Genomic DNA, 15,892 nt, shown 5'->3' on the forward strand with positions numbered 1-15,892 from the left:
GAAAGAAGAAGAGCTATGAGGAATCAGGTTCTATGTTTTAGCTTTCTTTTTCTGAACTTCTTGCAGTACTCATTTGTTAAATGTTTTCCTGTTCAGATGTGCATGAGGTGAGCGTTAATATTTCAGTTCCAAAGTCATCTGTCTTTTCTGAGTTCTTGCAACTTTAGGGTTAAATTTCAAATGCAGTGTGCTTTCAGGTGCCATTGAAATAAATAAGAATGACAGAGATTAGCAGCTGGTAGAATTAGTTTTTCTAGTGCCCTACATGCGAAGAAGCTGTGGCAAACTGGACAGAAAGGTCGCGTTAGTGGTTAAGCGCACTAAGACTTACATGCAGATAACATTTCTTCCCCAGACAATGTTTCCTCAGTGGCAGAAGCTTGTTATCAGAAGAGAGATGTTGAAAATCACTTTTGCAAATAGGCTTTTAAATTTAAGTATTTTTTGACATTATAAATACTTTGGTTTTCTAACATTCTCAGTAAAGCTAAGTTTGCTATTCTTGTTTTATTGAAAATGTTTCCTGTTTTAAACTGATCTACAGTAGTTTGTTTTATTCATAAACTTTTTTTAATACAGGTATGGAGCAAAAGGAAGCGCTGTAAGAATAGAGGTAGTGGTTTATACAGGAAAAGAAGGAAAAAGCTCTCAGGGGTGTCCAATTGCAAAGTGGGTAAGTTTTTATGTTACAGCAGTAAAATAATTTTGTGTGGCTTTTAAATATCAAGTGATGTGTAGTCCTTGAGCTTAAATATATTCTGATCTTTATTGAAGATTTCATTCTTCATCTAATTGATCTACAGTCTGTGTAAATGATGAAGCTAAAGAAAACAATTTACTTATTTCTTTATTTAAAATGTGGTGCTGTGTGTTACGTAGTGGTTTGAATGAGTGTGAGAGGTGCTTAACAGAGGTAGCAGATGATGAAATTAAGGGTAAGAAGACCCTGACAATGACCAAAAGTTGGAGTCTATAGTGAAATATGTTATTGGAAAGTGTGAAAGAGAGAAAAGAAGGGATGCTTGCTTGGGAGAGTTGGAAAACTATCCAGTAACGTTTTTTTAGTTTATGAACACCTGAAGAAAAGAGAGTATGATGGATGAGGAAGTTCAATCTCATATGCCATGGAGTTCATCACTATTTTTGAGAAACTGAAGTCAGTATTTGGAAATGTAAATGTTATGGTGATAGTTTTCACCAAAATCTTGTCTCACATTGCTTCATAGGAGCCAGGAAATGAGGTAACAGACACAAGCTCCAGGAGAGAGCTTGGCAAGAATTGATTGTCCTTAATCTTTGCTGAAACCACCGAGGGAGGTAACAAGTAGACTGGAAATCTTGTAACTGAGTTTTGGAAAAAAAAAATTAACCTGGTTGTTAAAAGAAAAAAATGTTATTGATGTATTTAGGAATTTCAGACTTGATTGAAAAAAGGATGACGGTAACTGTACAGTTGGTAGACTGACATTTGTGATTACATGACAAAAATAGGGTTATTACATATTATGTGTGAATGGTATCGCATGCTAAATATTTACTGCTCATGTTTGGAACAGTCAAAGTGTGTTTTCCGTACTAGATACGTAAACTATTGTTCAGAAAGGAATCCATATGTGCATGTTGCTTTAGATAATATTTAGTAACAAATCGGCATCCAGGAAAAAAAGATGGTAAAACTAATTTCATAAACAACTGACCCCAAAAGAAAGGAGTGATTTTTATTTTTTTTTTTCAGTATTTCAACTAAATAAAACACTCAGTTTTAACAGAGGACAGGAGTTAAAAATCTTACCTCAGAAATACTTGTGAGCCTTTGAAAGGAAGAAGGCATTTAAAACTAACTCTTAAACTTGATTTTTCTGTTGCCAGTATCAACATACTGTCCTTTATGTAAAGCAGAAATGATAGATTTTATTGTATATCTGCATGGCTGTAGGTGTCCGACGTGTGTACATCATGACAGTCAGAAAGCGCTCGGATGCATACAGTAAAGGCTGTGTTAAGGTATAGGGACCTGCTCTCCAGTTAGGTAGATTTTGACATTTCTGTATGTAAAGTGTTAGCGAGAGTAAGCTTTAATGTTCATTTAACTGAAGTTCCAATCTTGTTTTATGCAGCAGTGCCTTTTTGTGTGTGCAAGTTCAGACCTAAAGAGGTGAATGTTTTTCCAAGTCTGCTGTTACTGTGTGACTGTTCAGTACAAGAGAGGGAAGGAAATCACTGAAATCTCTGTAGAACTGTTTCATCCTGTGCAAAATCCACATTTTGTGGAAAAAGTTTGCTGTGCTCTCTGATAATCGTAGTCACAAGGTTCTGTCAGCTGCACAGAGCTTTCACTTACTCATTTACAATGTACTTTGGGACAGAGTAATTTCTGCTTTGCAGATGGACAAGCTATTGCCCTTAGGGCTCCTGAGACTTGCTGGTGAGAGGACCACGATGAAGCTTTGCTGAAGTAAATATGATTAAAAAAAATTGAATATATCTGTTGATCTCCCAGTTAATTTTCCCTATTTCTACTAGATAATTTTGTCTTACTGGTTCATTAGAAACATTTTAAGATTAAAGGAAGCTTTCTAAGATACCTTACTAACATTCTTCTGTTAGTGACTGCATTTCATAATACTGATTCCCTCCTAAACTGGTTTTGCTTAAGTGGCTCCAGATATGTGTCTGGTGTGTTAAACACTTACTGAAACAGACTCCCCGAAAGGAGCTGATGTTTTCTTCCTTATATTTCAGATTATCACAAACTAGCAGAATCTTTTCTCTTTCACTTTTCTTTTGAGAAGAAATGAGTATCTGTCTTTCCTGTATTTTTTTCATGTATTCTATTTCAGGGTGATACTTTGTCCCTGTGGATGTGGACAGGAATGCTCCTATTAGTTAAACCTAAATACTATTAGTAAATACTACCTAGGGTTTGAGACCTTGTGGTAGCTGTATGCGTAAGCATTAGACCGACACCCACGTGAACTAAACTGTGCAGTGAAGATGGGCTTGCTATTGTTTTCACTACATGCCGTGGCAAGGCGACTGCTTGACCTCTTGACTTTTTTTACATCGAATTGTGTAGTCTCATTTTTGTGTCAAAACAGAATTAATAGTTTTGCCAGAGATTTCAAATGTGTGGATATCTGTGTAGGTGATAGCTGTATGATTAGAAAATAACTTCCCATTCTGTGACATATGTCAGGATAAACGTACTCTTTTCTGTTTGGATTTCTTTTGCTTTTTTGATTTGCCCAAGTCATACTTCATAATAAGTTAAAGAAAAAAACCCTTTGAAGTACTGAAATTACTGGCCTGTCATTCTTAGTAACCCATTCATATAATAAAAAGTTTCATGTTACTGGGAATCCCCTATAACCAGCCAGGGATAAGTGACTTGACACGTGTTGGTCCCATGGCTGTGGGGTGGTTGTTGGTTTTTTTCCTTTTCTTGGTATGTCTGGTGGTAAATTACAGTTACCTCGACTGATGTGAAATGGTTTATGAATTTGTTAGTTGTTTGTGAGTAACTCCTGTAGGCTTTACCCTGCTGCACTGAAGTCAAAGATACATGTCACTGACCTCAGAGGGGGTCAGCTGCAGGTCTTAATGTTTTCTTGATTAAACCCATTTCCTGTGGGTTCCTTCTGCTTTCAGTGGACATTGGCTTGGATCAGCTAAGCTATCATTGCTATCCGTCGTCTTTATTCAGAGTTGCAATATAATTTTAAGGCTCCAGCTCTGAATAAAGACAAGAGATAAGAAGCGATTAAAAACGGCCTGGTCAGGTTGGAGGTTTTTCTTGCCAATATCCCATCTCCGGCACTGACCGATGGCATAAAGGTATAAGAGCAGGGCAGCTGCCTCCCAGAAGATTCACTTGGTTTCCAGTAGTTCACAGCTCTGTGGTTCCCTGAGCTGGAGACAGTGACTTTGTGTTCAGTTGCCTTTCATAAATGTTGCCATCTGTGTTTTTCCTTTTCCTTCCTGTTCTCTTATGCTAGGAGTTAAAATGCTGGCGTAATGTTTTCAGCCTTGTGCTCTATTCTCAGTAATTCCTAGCAGTTGTTTGTGCTATTTCTCTGTTGCAGAGCAGTGATTCGACATTTTCATAGCGCTTTCTATCATTATGCCAGATTCTCATTCCTGCATGGTAATGGCCAGCTCAGAGTCCATCTTTATCTAAAAATAGAACTGTTTTCACCATGTGCATTAAATATGCACATCTACAGTGAAATTTATCTGCCATTTTACTGCCCGCTCAGCAGTATGAGCTCCTCCTTCATTTGTTTGCAGATTGTGCTTGTCTTCACTACTCTGAATTGCTTAGTGTCATCAACAAATGTTGTCATCCTTTTATTTACCCTTAACAAATATGCTGAAGAGCACAGGCTTGAACACAGCTCTACAGAGCTCTCATCGGAGACATACCAGCCTTTGTTTCGTGTCTTTTCACCAGTTATTGATGTGTGGTCTTTTGATTTGTCCCAAGACACATTAGGGTTTTTTTAAGAGCCTTTACTAAGGAACCTTACTCAATGGCTTTTGGAAATCTAGAAAGAGCTGCAGTATGACTGAGCTGTGACTTCAGAAAAATTTATTTTACTTTTCCCTGTGCCTCATAGTTCCCTGTGTGATCATGGCTTTGCCCCACAGAGATACCAGGCTAGTGGGATCACTGAATCAACATATTTCTTCTAGGGTCTTTTTATAAAGTGGTATCCTCTTGGTAATCTTCAGGCCCTTTGATGCTAATGTATTATAAATCAAAACAGTGCACATCACATTTAATATACTTCAGTTGTTTCATCCTTGATTTGCTTTTGTGGGTATTATTTGAACTTAGCAAATTGCTACTGTTTGGTGGGGGGCATGGTTTTTGGTTTTTTTTTTTATTGTTTTTGTTTTGTCCTCTGACCACTTTTGTCAGAGCTTTAACTTCAGGAAAAAAAAATCCTTGATCATCCCCTGTGAAGAAGGCTTCTGATATAGGAATCTTCCCAAACCAGTGTTTTTTTCATCTTGAGCCTTATCTTCTCTGATTGCTTCCCCCCACCCCAACCCCCCACCCCCCGCCTTTTATGATCTGTTGACCCTTCAGATTCTGTTAGCCTGCTGGTGGCCTTGATTTGTTTGAAAATACAGTATTATGGGGCTTTTCTATCTTTTGCAAGTAGTTTCTCAAACTTTTTCCCTTCTGTACTGTTTGCCTTACTTGGGTTTTATGTTTATAACTTGACAGATCTTTATTAACTTTCGTGTAGTATTACAGTGTTGTTGTATATTAGTAAGATATATAAACATAATATAAAAAATAAAAAATAGGGATGGATTAAAAATGGGTAAAAAACCTGATTACAAATACTTTTAAAATACAGCTAAATTTGAAATTAGTCCTGTACGGACCTGAACCTAATATAAGCCACTGAAATTAATGATTTTTTTTTTAAAGTAATGCTTAGATAACCCACTGTTACAACCAAGATTTTATAGATCATTGAACTGATAGAAATTTGTGGCTAAATGCCAAAAACTACAATTTGTTGGCTGCTGCATGAGCCTTGATAACAACAGATTCTTCTGCAGATGCAGAGATTTTATTTTTTTTTTAGTTTTCTAGTTTAGCTTGACTTGAGTAAGTGACTGAAATTGGAAATTGAAAAAGCAAGAAAACTGAGAAGTTACTCCAGCTTCTAGGCTCTCTACATGTAAGTTACTGTTAGTATTAGAAGAGATGTGTAATTTATTAGGGAAAACAAACTGAGAAATGAGCACGGTACTTTGTGTACCCCACCTGGCAGTGAAATGGTCAGGAGGCCTGGTGCGGCACTGCTGGCTCGGGGGTAGTGAAGCTGTTGTGCTATTTGGAACATGGCAGAGTAGGAAATTTTTGAAATATATTTGAAAAGGGCTTTAAAGCAAATTCTCCTGGACTGACTGTCTTCTGGCCACAGGTTTAAGTAGAATGTGCAGCTCCATTCTGCTTTAAACAGCTTACTGTACTTAAAGCTTTTATTTTATTTATTAAACTGTGTCTATGTTTAAATTATGTTCTCCATAGGAGAATTCCGGAAGGAAATTAATTCTGACACACAAGGAGGGTGGTTGGTGGGAGTTTTGTTCACTTTTTTGGACAATGGTGTATTAGAGCGTCACTTTATTGCTATAATCATGTAATACATTCAGTTCGTGTGTGTAGCAGGTACTGCAGCTGTGCAAGCACTATTTTCACTGTTTGCCAGGAGGCACACCTGCTAAGTACAGAATTAGAGGAGTTTATTTTGGGTGAAAATGTTTGTAATGTTATCCAAAGTAAAGCCTTTTTTTGTTAAGTGCTGCAATGCTTTGACAGTCAAAATTATCAGGTTCTTTTACATGGTTTCTGAAGTAAATAGAAGTTTCAATATTGTTTAATATGAAGAAGAACTCAAATATTTTAACAGACAAAACATTAAACAAATAAGCTATGTTTATCTTAAGTATTACAAAAGAGCAAGCATTTAAGTTCCTGTTATCATTACTTTAATTAAAAAAAATGGGATACCTGAACAGAGAGAGTAGATTCTTATTGTCATCCGTATCATAAGAGGTGCAGTTTACCATTGCCTGAAATATGACAGAAAGGGAATTCTGAGGGAGTAAGGAGGGTAAGAGGATGCTGGGAGTTGAGACTGGAATTTTGTCCTCATTTCTGCAGTGTTGGTTGTGTGATTGTAGAAGAGTCATTTAACCTATATATACTGCAATCTGCGCAGTTGTAAACGCTGCAACACTGCTCCCAGCAGCAACCTGAAAAAAACCATCCGCAGATAATTGGAGATACCACACTTCACTGATACTCCTGTAAGATCAGCGAAGTAACTTCGTAGTATTGGGATGGACAGTGACTGTTTTGTGCTAACTCTTAATGTAGTCTGCTAGTACTTGAGAAGAGAGAATTTATGGAAGTGGAACTTATTTCCATTTTAATATCTCTTAGACATGCTGAGAATGAGGATATAACATTTTCCAGTAAGAAGAGAGTTTAATGTCGTTTAACGTGTGTGTAGAAGTGAATTAGGAAAAAGGGAGGGCAGACTTGCTTCTGTGGCAGACAAGAATGTTTCTCCTGCTGTTACACAGCATCACCTGCTAGAACAGCAGCAGGTTTTAACAGCACCGAGCTTTCATTTTGCACTGCTGTAGGTTATTATGGAATTGTAGCTTAGCAGAGAATCTTGCCCTGTGTAGAAAAGACTCCATACGTGGACTTTGCGCAGAGGTAAAATCTGCAGGTTGGAAAACCTGGAGCCAGAGTGTCCTGAGCTGCCTATTTCAGGAAATCACAGTGAACAGTTGAGCTGTGTTCTCACTTTAAAATCAGCTACTGATACCCTGTTTTACTGAAGAAATTCAGAATGGATGGGAGGGATTATTGCCATGGAACCATATGGAGATGAAATAAACCTAAAAAGGACCTTTTTGTTGGTTCCATTATTTTTATTTCACCCAGTAATTTATAGCGGTGTATTTAACTGGCAATTAAAATTTGCTGGTGGTGTCTGGTTTGTGTCATGTTAACAAAACTATTCTGGTGATCCTAAATTGGAAAGTAATTTCTCATCCATGTGGTAATTCAGCATCTGGTATGCTGAGCTTCTGCAGTCTGCCCCTTAGCTACTTGCATAAGTCATGTACGTGCTAATTTAGATAGACTGGCTTATGTTTAAGGATATCAAGTAATTTTTATTCACAGTGTACTTATTCCTTGTTCTAGAGCTCCTGCCAAGGGTTGAGACAGTTGCTTCAACAATCTAAAAGAAGTAATTCAAATAAGTAGAACTTCAGCTTTTGGACAGCTGCAGCAGGTTTTATCGATAGCTGTTCAATACACTCAGAAATTGTTTGAAAAAAGTGGGAGACACTGAGGTGACAAACTGCTGACGATACGAAGTTTTTCAGGATAATGAGGAGGGACACATATCATGGAAGAGCAGGAAGGACTTGTGATCCAGAGCAAATGGCCGCTAAAGTGATAGATAAAACTCACTTGATAAATACAGTTACACAAAAAGTAGAATGTTCTTTATTCATATACAGCGATGGGCACTAGGTTGCGTGTTACTGCTTGGGATAAACAGTTTGTTATACATCAGCTTCAACGTTCAGCAGTGGTGAAAACAGCAAAAGAAACTGGTGAGAATTACTGGGGAGGAACAAAGAAAACATAAAACATTAAAAAAACATAATTACACCTGTGTGAGAAAGCATGGTGCACCCCAGTCTTGAACACTGTCCAGTTCTGGTCCCTCAACTCAAAGCACAGCAGAACTAGCAAAGGCAGGCAGAGGTACAGACCCATCGGCCTGGCGCAGAGGGAAGGGGAGAAGGTGCTCTAAAGGCTCTGGTGGCACGGAGAGCTGCATAGCCCCTGTTATTGACAGTCACCCTGTATCAAAACCAGAGCGCACTAGCAGGGGCGAGCTCACCCTGAAGAAAAGGTATTGTTTTTTTCTTTCACACAGTCTGGAACTGAACTTTGCCCAGGAGGGTAGTGGGTGGTAGAATGCTGCAGAGACTTAGAAGTGAGTAGACAGATGCTCAAAAAGCAAATCCTTCAAAAGCTGGGAGAGACCATTATTTTCCAAGCCGCTGGCAGGTGCCTGGAAGGTGCCTTGTGGTTGTTGAGAAGCATCTCTGCATCCAAGGGCCTTTCTTACTCCTCATCCCTAGGCAACTGCTGTTAGTCACTCTCAGGATAAGGCTGGACAGTCCGCTCCTGACCTTGTCGTGTTCTTGTATTCTTTAATCTTAGCATGCCTTTCTGTCTCTTCACTGTCCTTGTATGTGAAGGAGTGAAAAAACTAACTTTTCCTCTTGTTTATCCCATAACTTGTTGCTGAATTGCTGGCGCAAATTCTGCTCTGTGGTTCTTCTTCAGTAAATACACTTTAGCTTTTGGCTCAAGCTTTCTCTTAAGAAAATTGGGTAAACTTCTACCTTTTGTGGTGTGTAGAAACAGAGGTTTAGCTGTAGTATGTTGCCATAGTCGCTGTTGATTGTATTTCTGTCCTTGCTGGCTGGCTGGCTCACTTTGAAGGCCTGCTCTTATTCTCACATTCTGCCATTTTCAAATATCTGGGCTAGGTAATAAAATAAATTACTTGAACTGCTGCCTTCCTTTAGATGTACACATAAGCAGGACACAGAGAGCCATAATAATGCAGAACAGGCATAGTACAGAGTGGTAGGGGTGGGTGCCTGACTACAGCACGGGAGGGATGTACACAACTTGGTTTTTGAAAACAGTCAGAGTACATCAGCATCCTGCCCAACTCAGCAGCCTGCAAGGATGATACTTGTGGTATCGTGTGTCCAAATACGCGTGTGCATAAGACAGCTCTTTGGAAGGAGGAGTGTCCCATTTCAGTTTTTCCTTTTGTCCTAGACATGGTTATGTTAGCAAACAGGTGATGGAATGAGTAGTACGTAACATCACACCCAGTTGTTGTGAGTGCAGAACGGGGCCGGTAAGTACTGATCAAGCATTGTGGGCAAGTTTGTTAGGTCTGTTGCTTTCCAGAAGTGCTGCATTGCAGCTGAAACGGATGATTCATTGTTCATGTGGGAATCTTTTGATGGATACTTCGTACTGATGACAGCTAGTGCTTGCTCAAACAAGTTCAGGGATAATCTGGCCCTACATACCTGACCTGCAGAAAAAAGACTGTAGAATAGTTTCTGTTGGAAAAAACCTTTACGATCACGGAGTCCAACCATTAACCCAGCACGGCTGAGTCCACCACTAAACCTTTTCCTTAAGCGCCACATCTACACACCTCTTAAATGCCTCCAGGGTTGGTGACTCCTCTGCTTCCCTGGGCAGCCTGTTCCGGTGTTTGACAACACTTTTGGTGAAGAAGTTGTTCCTAATATCCAATCTAAACCTCCCCTGGCGCAACTTGAGGCCGTTTGCTATTGCCCTATTGCTTGTTACATTCAAGTGTTATACCAACTTACTACAAGTCTGTGTTGTTGATTATTTTTCGATGTGACTCACTAAGAAGGCCACACTTCCACATGGTTAGTTTGTGTGGAAAAGTAATTGCAGGGGAAAATGTTTTTATTCTGCCATTTTAAAAACGGAGCTTTAAAGTTCCACCACTTAAATGTTTGATTTTTCATCCCTTTTAAATGTATTAGGGACCAAAATTAAACAAACTGAAGTATTAACAACAGTGATAAAGCAAATAATTTAACTACATCACAGAAATCATGAATAGTACCAACAGCTTTTGGACACAAGATTTGCCAGCTGATTTGTGCATGGCTTATAGTCTGAGGAAACATTCAGGGACTTGCTGTATTTGTTGCATATTTAACTTAATATCTGGCATCTCAGTGTTTCATAGGTAAGCAATAAGTACACTGGGAATTATGTTTGCAAACAATAGCAAATAAATACACATTTTAAATGATTGCATGAAGAACTGATTAATAAATTGCATTATTATTGTATTATCTGCGGTAGTGACAGCATTTACCCTACTGAGGAGGACACAGTGTCAAATGCACACTGAAAAGAATAAAGTAAACTAAAGTGTAGGCTGAGATTTTATTTATACTACTCTTCTGGTGACACCACTAAGATGGTGAATTTAACAAGTGATGTTTCCATAAAGTAAAGGGGTGGGGGCAGGTGGTTAAAACACTGTATGGTTAGGAGATGTTTAAGGGTGAAAAGATCTTGGATTCATCCCCAGTAATTACAAGCTGCAGAAACTGGAATAGAAATAAAGTGGAGACAGCTAAAAAGTAATTCAATAAATGATCCGTCAACTAAAGCCTTACTAGCTCTTTTACTTAAAAAACAGTAAGAAGTCAGATCTGTAAGCACATCAGGCAAAATCTTGACCAGCACTACAAAGTTAGTAGTCATGTTTTGGATTGGATTACTCAGATAACCACTAGTAACAAAAATGCAGTTTTACTTTTGCTTTATATAGGTACATATGTGTGTGTATACACACACACACACTGCCGTGGCTCTTTCCCCACTAGAAAAAACATTAAATCCTCAAGAATGACATGGTGTTTCAGCTGGCTGGATTTACTTGATGGTTTGCGGTTGTCTTGCTCAAATGTGCTTTTCTGTATATTGACTGGGGTGTTGCTGTGGATATATTGTTGTCACAGAAGGGAGGCTCTGTTCCTGCTTGAGAATGGCAGCTGTAGCACGTCTGACAGGGGTATCGCCAGTTTATGCAGGAAAAGCACGATGGCTCCAGCTCTGTCTGCGGGCCCAGGGGAACCGCAATTGTTTTGGTGCAAGATGTGTCCTTCTAAACAGGCAGGTGAGAAAAGTGCCTTACCTCTGGTAACAAAAGGATGGGAGCACTCCACCTGTAGGCAGATGAGCATACCGTATAACCTCTCAAGAGCCACGGAAAGTAAATTCAGACAGCTGACAAATCAATTCGCTACCTTTGTGGCCTGAAAGATGATGAATTGTAAAATGTTTTTGGGTCCAATAAGAGCACTGCATTCTCCACTGTATGCATAATGAAGCAAATTCCAGCTATGTTTAACTATAAATTTCCTTCCTGTTTGCCTGTCAGTTTTCCTGGACTGTGTATTTCCAGTTTGGAACTATATGAGAATTCAAAAAAGGCAGCCTGATGTCATACTGAGAAACTATAAGGTACCAGATAACTTTATTGAAGTCACAAACTCCAGAAACAAAACAAACCCCCAGACAAACAAAAAAGTAAAAGCATCACCCTTAATGCTGAGTAAAAAACCCTCAATTTATCTCCTCCTTGAAGGAACTGTGCTGCCTCAGGAATGTAAAGCTCACACTGACGTGAATAACTGTATTGTGTATCAGCCATAATAGATTTTCTGTAAACCTCACTCAAATGTAAATGAGTTGCATTATTTTTCTTTCTTTGTAAAAAAATACTGTCCTCGTTGGTCAGTCACAACCAAGACTCCTTTTGAGCAAGGGTACCTCAGATGCCTTTGCTTGTTTTCTCATGAAGTTTAAAGCTGATTGTAAGACTGCACGATTAACTTTAGAAGACACAAATTAACTTTAAGGTTGCTTCTTCCTGCTAAGCTGGCACAGATTCCCTCTGAAACTGTTCATCTATTGCAAACTTTTTCATTTGCAGATTAATTGCAAGCGTACTTTGGTCCCCACTTTTAATGAGTTCAAATAATTTAATCAGAGCTGATCAGGCTGGGGGTCACACATAAATGACAGCTGCACTTCTGGCAACAAAGAAGCTTTGACATCAGTCCAGTAGGGAATCTGCATGAAAACTCAGGTATTTGGAGGTTTTCAAAGAGTAAGTGAAACACCGTTGTCTTCCTGCTTTTATAGTCCGTGACTAGTGCCATACCTATGGGAGGTCTGCTGGTGGAGAGGGAGCGCTGGGTGGAGAGCCAAGGTGACCGACTGCTTGCTCTGAGCGAGTGTATTGCTGTGGAGCTGGCAGAGCCTCAGCCGCCGTCTGCACGCAGTAAGGAGGGACCTCCTGGTCCCTATCCATGTGCGGTGGAGCCGAGGAGGAAGATTGGGCCTTTGCTGCCCAAGAGAGGTCCAGGCCTAATGTGTTTGAAGCTTAACACTGGGATCTTGACAGCTTTGTTGGAGGCCTCGTACAGGCTATGCTGGCTAAAACACGTTGGAAAAATAAAGAAACATATTTTCAAAGATCATGTTCTAATACTATCTAGCTTTATCGTGGTTTTTCATTTTAAATTTCAGCTCTGTTTCAGATTGTGATAAAAAACCTAAGTATGGGGGGAGTAGGACTGTCTAGTTCTTCGATATTTTTAAAAAATTCCTTTTTATTCATTGGTATATTGTACTGATCCATATTGAATTAGTCTTTGTGTTTTATCGGTAAGGTTGACAAAGATTGCGTTGTGTATCATGCAGTTTAGTAAGAACTTCAGCGCTCTGCTAAGAACTGTAATGTAGGTAGTCTAGGGATATGTTCTGAAAAATCTCATTGTTTCCTTCACCAAGAACACAGTTTATTCTCATCGCTTTCTTCTAATCTTACTTTGCAAAGGTGGGAACCATTTTATGTACTGATACATAACTGTGGTAACCATCCTAACAGACGCCTGCACGTGCTTCTGTGGTGTGCTGCTATGGACCTGCGTGCTGGGTTTTAGCGGTATGTTCTCTGTATTATTTTCAAGGTTAACTGTTAGGTTCTCAGCAGATACGTTGTCTCGGGATTATTATTTCCTTCTAGTGGTTATTTTCCTTTAATGCATCTTCTTTGTTGTTTATGTAGAACGTTTAAAATATTGCTCCTCCTGTGAAATGTACTGCTATTTCTTCTACAGGTAAAAAGGCAACGCAAAATCATGTTCTACACCAGAGATCAGTGTGTGATGCTGTCCCAGTCCTGCTTGCTGACAGACACTCTTTGGGCGGCAGTATTTCTTACTCTTCCAGGCCTTATATGTCCCAGAGAAGAGCAGCACGTTACGCGTTTCCTACGCTTATCAAAGAATAAACAAAATGATTCTTCCAGGTGATACGAAGAAGTAGCGATGAGGAAAAGTTGCTGTGCTTGGTACGTCAGCGTGCAGGACACCACTGCCAAACTGCCGTCATCGTGATTCTCATACTGGCCTGGGAAGGGATCCCGCATCTCCTGGCTGATACGCTGTACAAAGAACTGACACAGAGTCTCAGAAAATACGGCTGTCCCACCAGCCGTAGATGTGCGTTAAATGAAGAGTAAGTTATTTAACAGCGAACGATTGCTGTGTTGCTTGTTGAACGTTCTGCAATAAGTAACTTGAGAATTCAATAGTTCGACTAATAAAATAAAATGTAAAAAAGCTCATTTAAAATTACAAACCACTAGGTGTCATTTCAGTAAAAAACTTAGTTCCTGGCTTTTCCTAGAGACCAGGCTGTAAGCAGTCAGGGAAATGAATGGCCACGAGCTTCTCTTCTGGCTTTGTGCACGCTGCCCAAAGACAGTCAGTGTGCCCTTTGCATACATGGCCATGCTAACGAGCTGCTAAGAAGGTGATATGTGATTTGTTTAAATAAGTGACAGACCGAACACTCAAGGTTAGGATCTTCCTCTCTGTGTCTCTGGGAGGACTTCAGTTTAATTGACTAGATAATATATTGCAGCTGAGGCTCTGTAGCAGTGCTGCCTTTGTGCTGATTTTTGTCTAGCCCGTGTTTAACAGACACTAATAGCTGTACAGTGACCTGAATCTAATGCTTGTGTTTTTAAAGGGTCAGGCTGAGTGGAGTTGTTAAGACTTTCAGAGTTGGATCAGTGGTATTTGGAACCAGTGGTAGTGTCACATGTAACAAAATAACTGTGGATTTAGGGGTGGGCTTTAGTAGCAGTGGTATTTTCTGGGATAAAAATTTTATTCAACTGGAAAAGTAAAAATTGAAGTAGTGTGGGTATATCTATATAGCTGTAACTGATTGTTATGTATTTATTTCCCAGAACTGGGGCTTTGGGGAGTTGAGACTGTCTTTATGGGGAAAAAAGTCAGTCCTCTACACATGAGTATTTCATTAACAAAAGGTATCCGGTTAAATCATATATTTCATAAACTCCTGTGGTTTTTTGCTATGTATTATAAAAGAACTAGCAAACAGTATTGACTTAAAAAACAAGCAAAACAGAAGGAAAAAGATAAAAAGAGCTGTGTTATCGGCTAACTTGGTATGTCTTTATTTCCTTTCATAGTCGTACTTGTGCATGTCAAGGACTTGATCCAGAAACTTGTGGAGCGTCATTCTCATTTGGCTGTTCATGGAGTATGTATTTCAATGGCTGTAAGTTTGCCAGAAGCAAAAACCCCAGGAAATTTAGGCTTCTCACAGATGACCCTAAGCAAGTAAGATTTATTTCTTTCATTGGGTTTTTTTCCTCCAGATATTTATTCTGATGATTTTCAGAACTAGAAATTGTATCTACGGATATCCAACCTTTTCTCTCACACATGTACGCATAACTTGTCACACAGGCACCCAGCTGTTTTGTAACTGTAGAACTTATTAATTTTACCACTGTATGAAAATTTAGTGTCCCTTACTATGTATTAAGATACCCTAAAATTACCCTTAAATGCTTTTCTGTATGCATATTTAGCTCCACTGTGTAACTCTGTAATGTTAATTCTTTGCAAGTATAAAATACAGCTAAATTTTTTTTCTAAGCACCAAAGCCTGCACCTCATAGATTTAGTCCTTTTGTCTTGTCATGGAAAATTTTGTACCTTGGGCTGCACTGCTTTCACACTGCTGGCTGACCCGCTGACAACCTGGTCTTCTGTCTGCCACCTAGAATAAACTGGTTTTTCTGTGAACAGCATGTTTTATAAACATTCTTGAAGGAAATGAACATGCCAAGATATGATACAGTGAAATGATACTGTAATTGCTGCTTATGAGTGTCTGTGATGACATGAAGCTGAGACAGCACAGAAGACATGGTGATATGTGAAGTAAAAACCTCTAAAACCAAAACCAACCAAATGTTTTTTACAATGGGAATAACTTAATGAAAAAGAAATCAGGTGTTATAAACTGATAACCACTGCCTCGAACATATGTTCCTCAGGGTAGCTCAACAGTACCGTTGGTTCTGACTGTAGATGGCTCTAACCCCACTTCCTGTGGAACTCCTAGATAAAAGTGTCACGGCTTTACTAGCACATCTGGCATGCTTGAAGAGACATATACTACAGGGCAGTCAGTTACCTAGTGCTCTGTTTGGGTCACCTGCCCATAATCTCTCTCAGCTCCTGAACTCCACTGCTGCTAGCTACAGAAAATACCTAGCTGGCTGGAGTCCAGACAGTAGCAGAGGTACTCTTGCTTTTTTTGAAGTGTGGTGTATACACAATGTGAAATGTT

At 39.3% G+C, this 15,892-nt stretch overlaps 1 protein-coding gene across 5 annotated transcripts in view; it reads left to right on the plus strand.

The window, feature by feature from the left end:
• TET1 (tet methylcytosine dioxygenase 1) overlaps window positions 1–15,892 on the plus strand; it is an 87,433-nt gene that overhangs the window by 44,053 nt on the left and 27,488 nt on the right. For all 5 annotated transcript variants that reach the window (XM_080401280.1, XM_080401282.1, XM_080401281.1 and 2 more), the window contains 3 exons: window positions 580–673; window positions 13,527–13,735; window positions 14,721–14,871. In XM_080401280.1, the coding sequence (XP_080257406.1) occupies window positions 580–673; window positions 13,527–13,735; window positions 14,721–14,871 (454 nt within the window). The remainder of the gene's footprint in view (window positions 1–579; window positions 674–13,526; window positions 13,736–14,720; window positions 14,872–15,892) is intronic.

The sequence above is a fragment of the Falco punctatus genome (genome assembly GCF_963210335.1).
Source record: "Falco punctatus genome assembly, chromosome: 9".
Taxonomy (NCBI): domain Eukaryota; kingdom Metazoa; phylum Chordata; class Aves; order Falconiformes; family Falconidae; genus Falco; species Falco punctatus.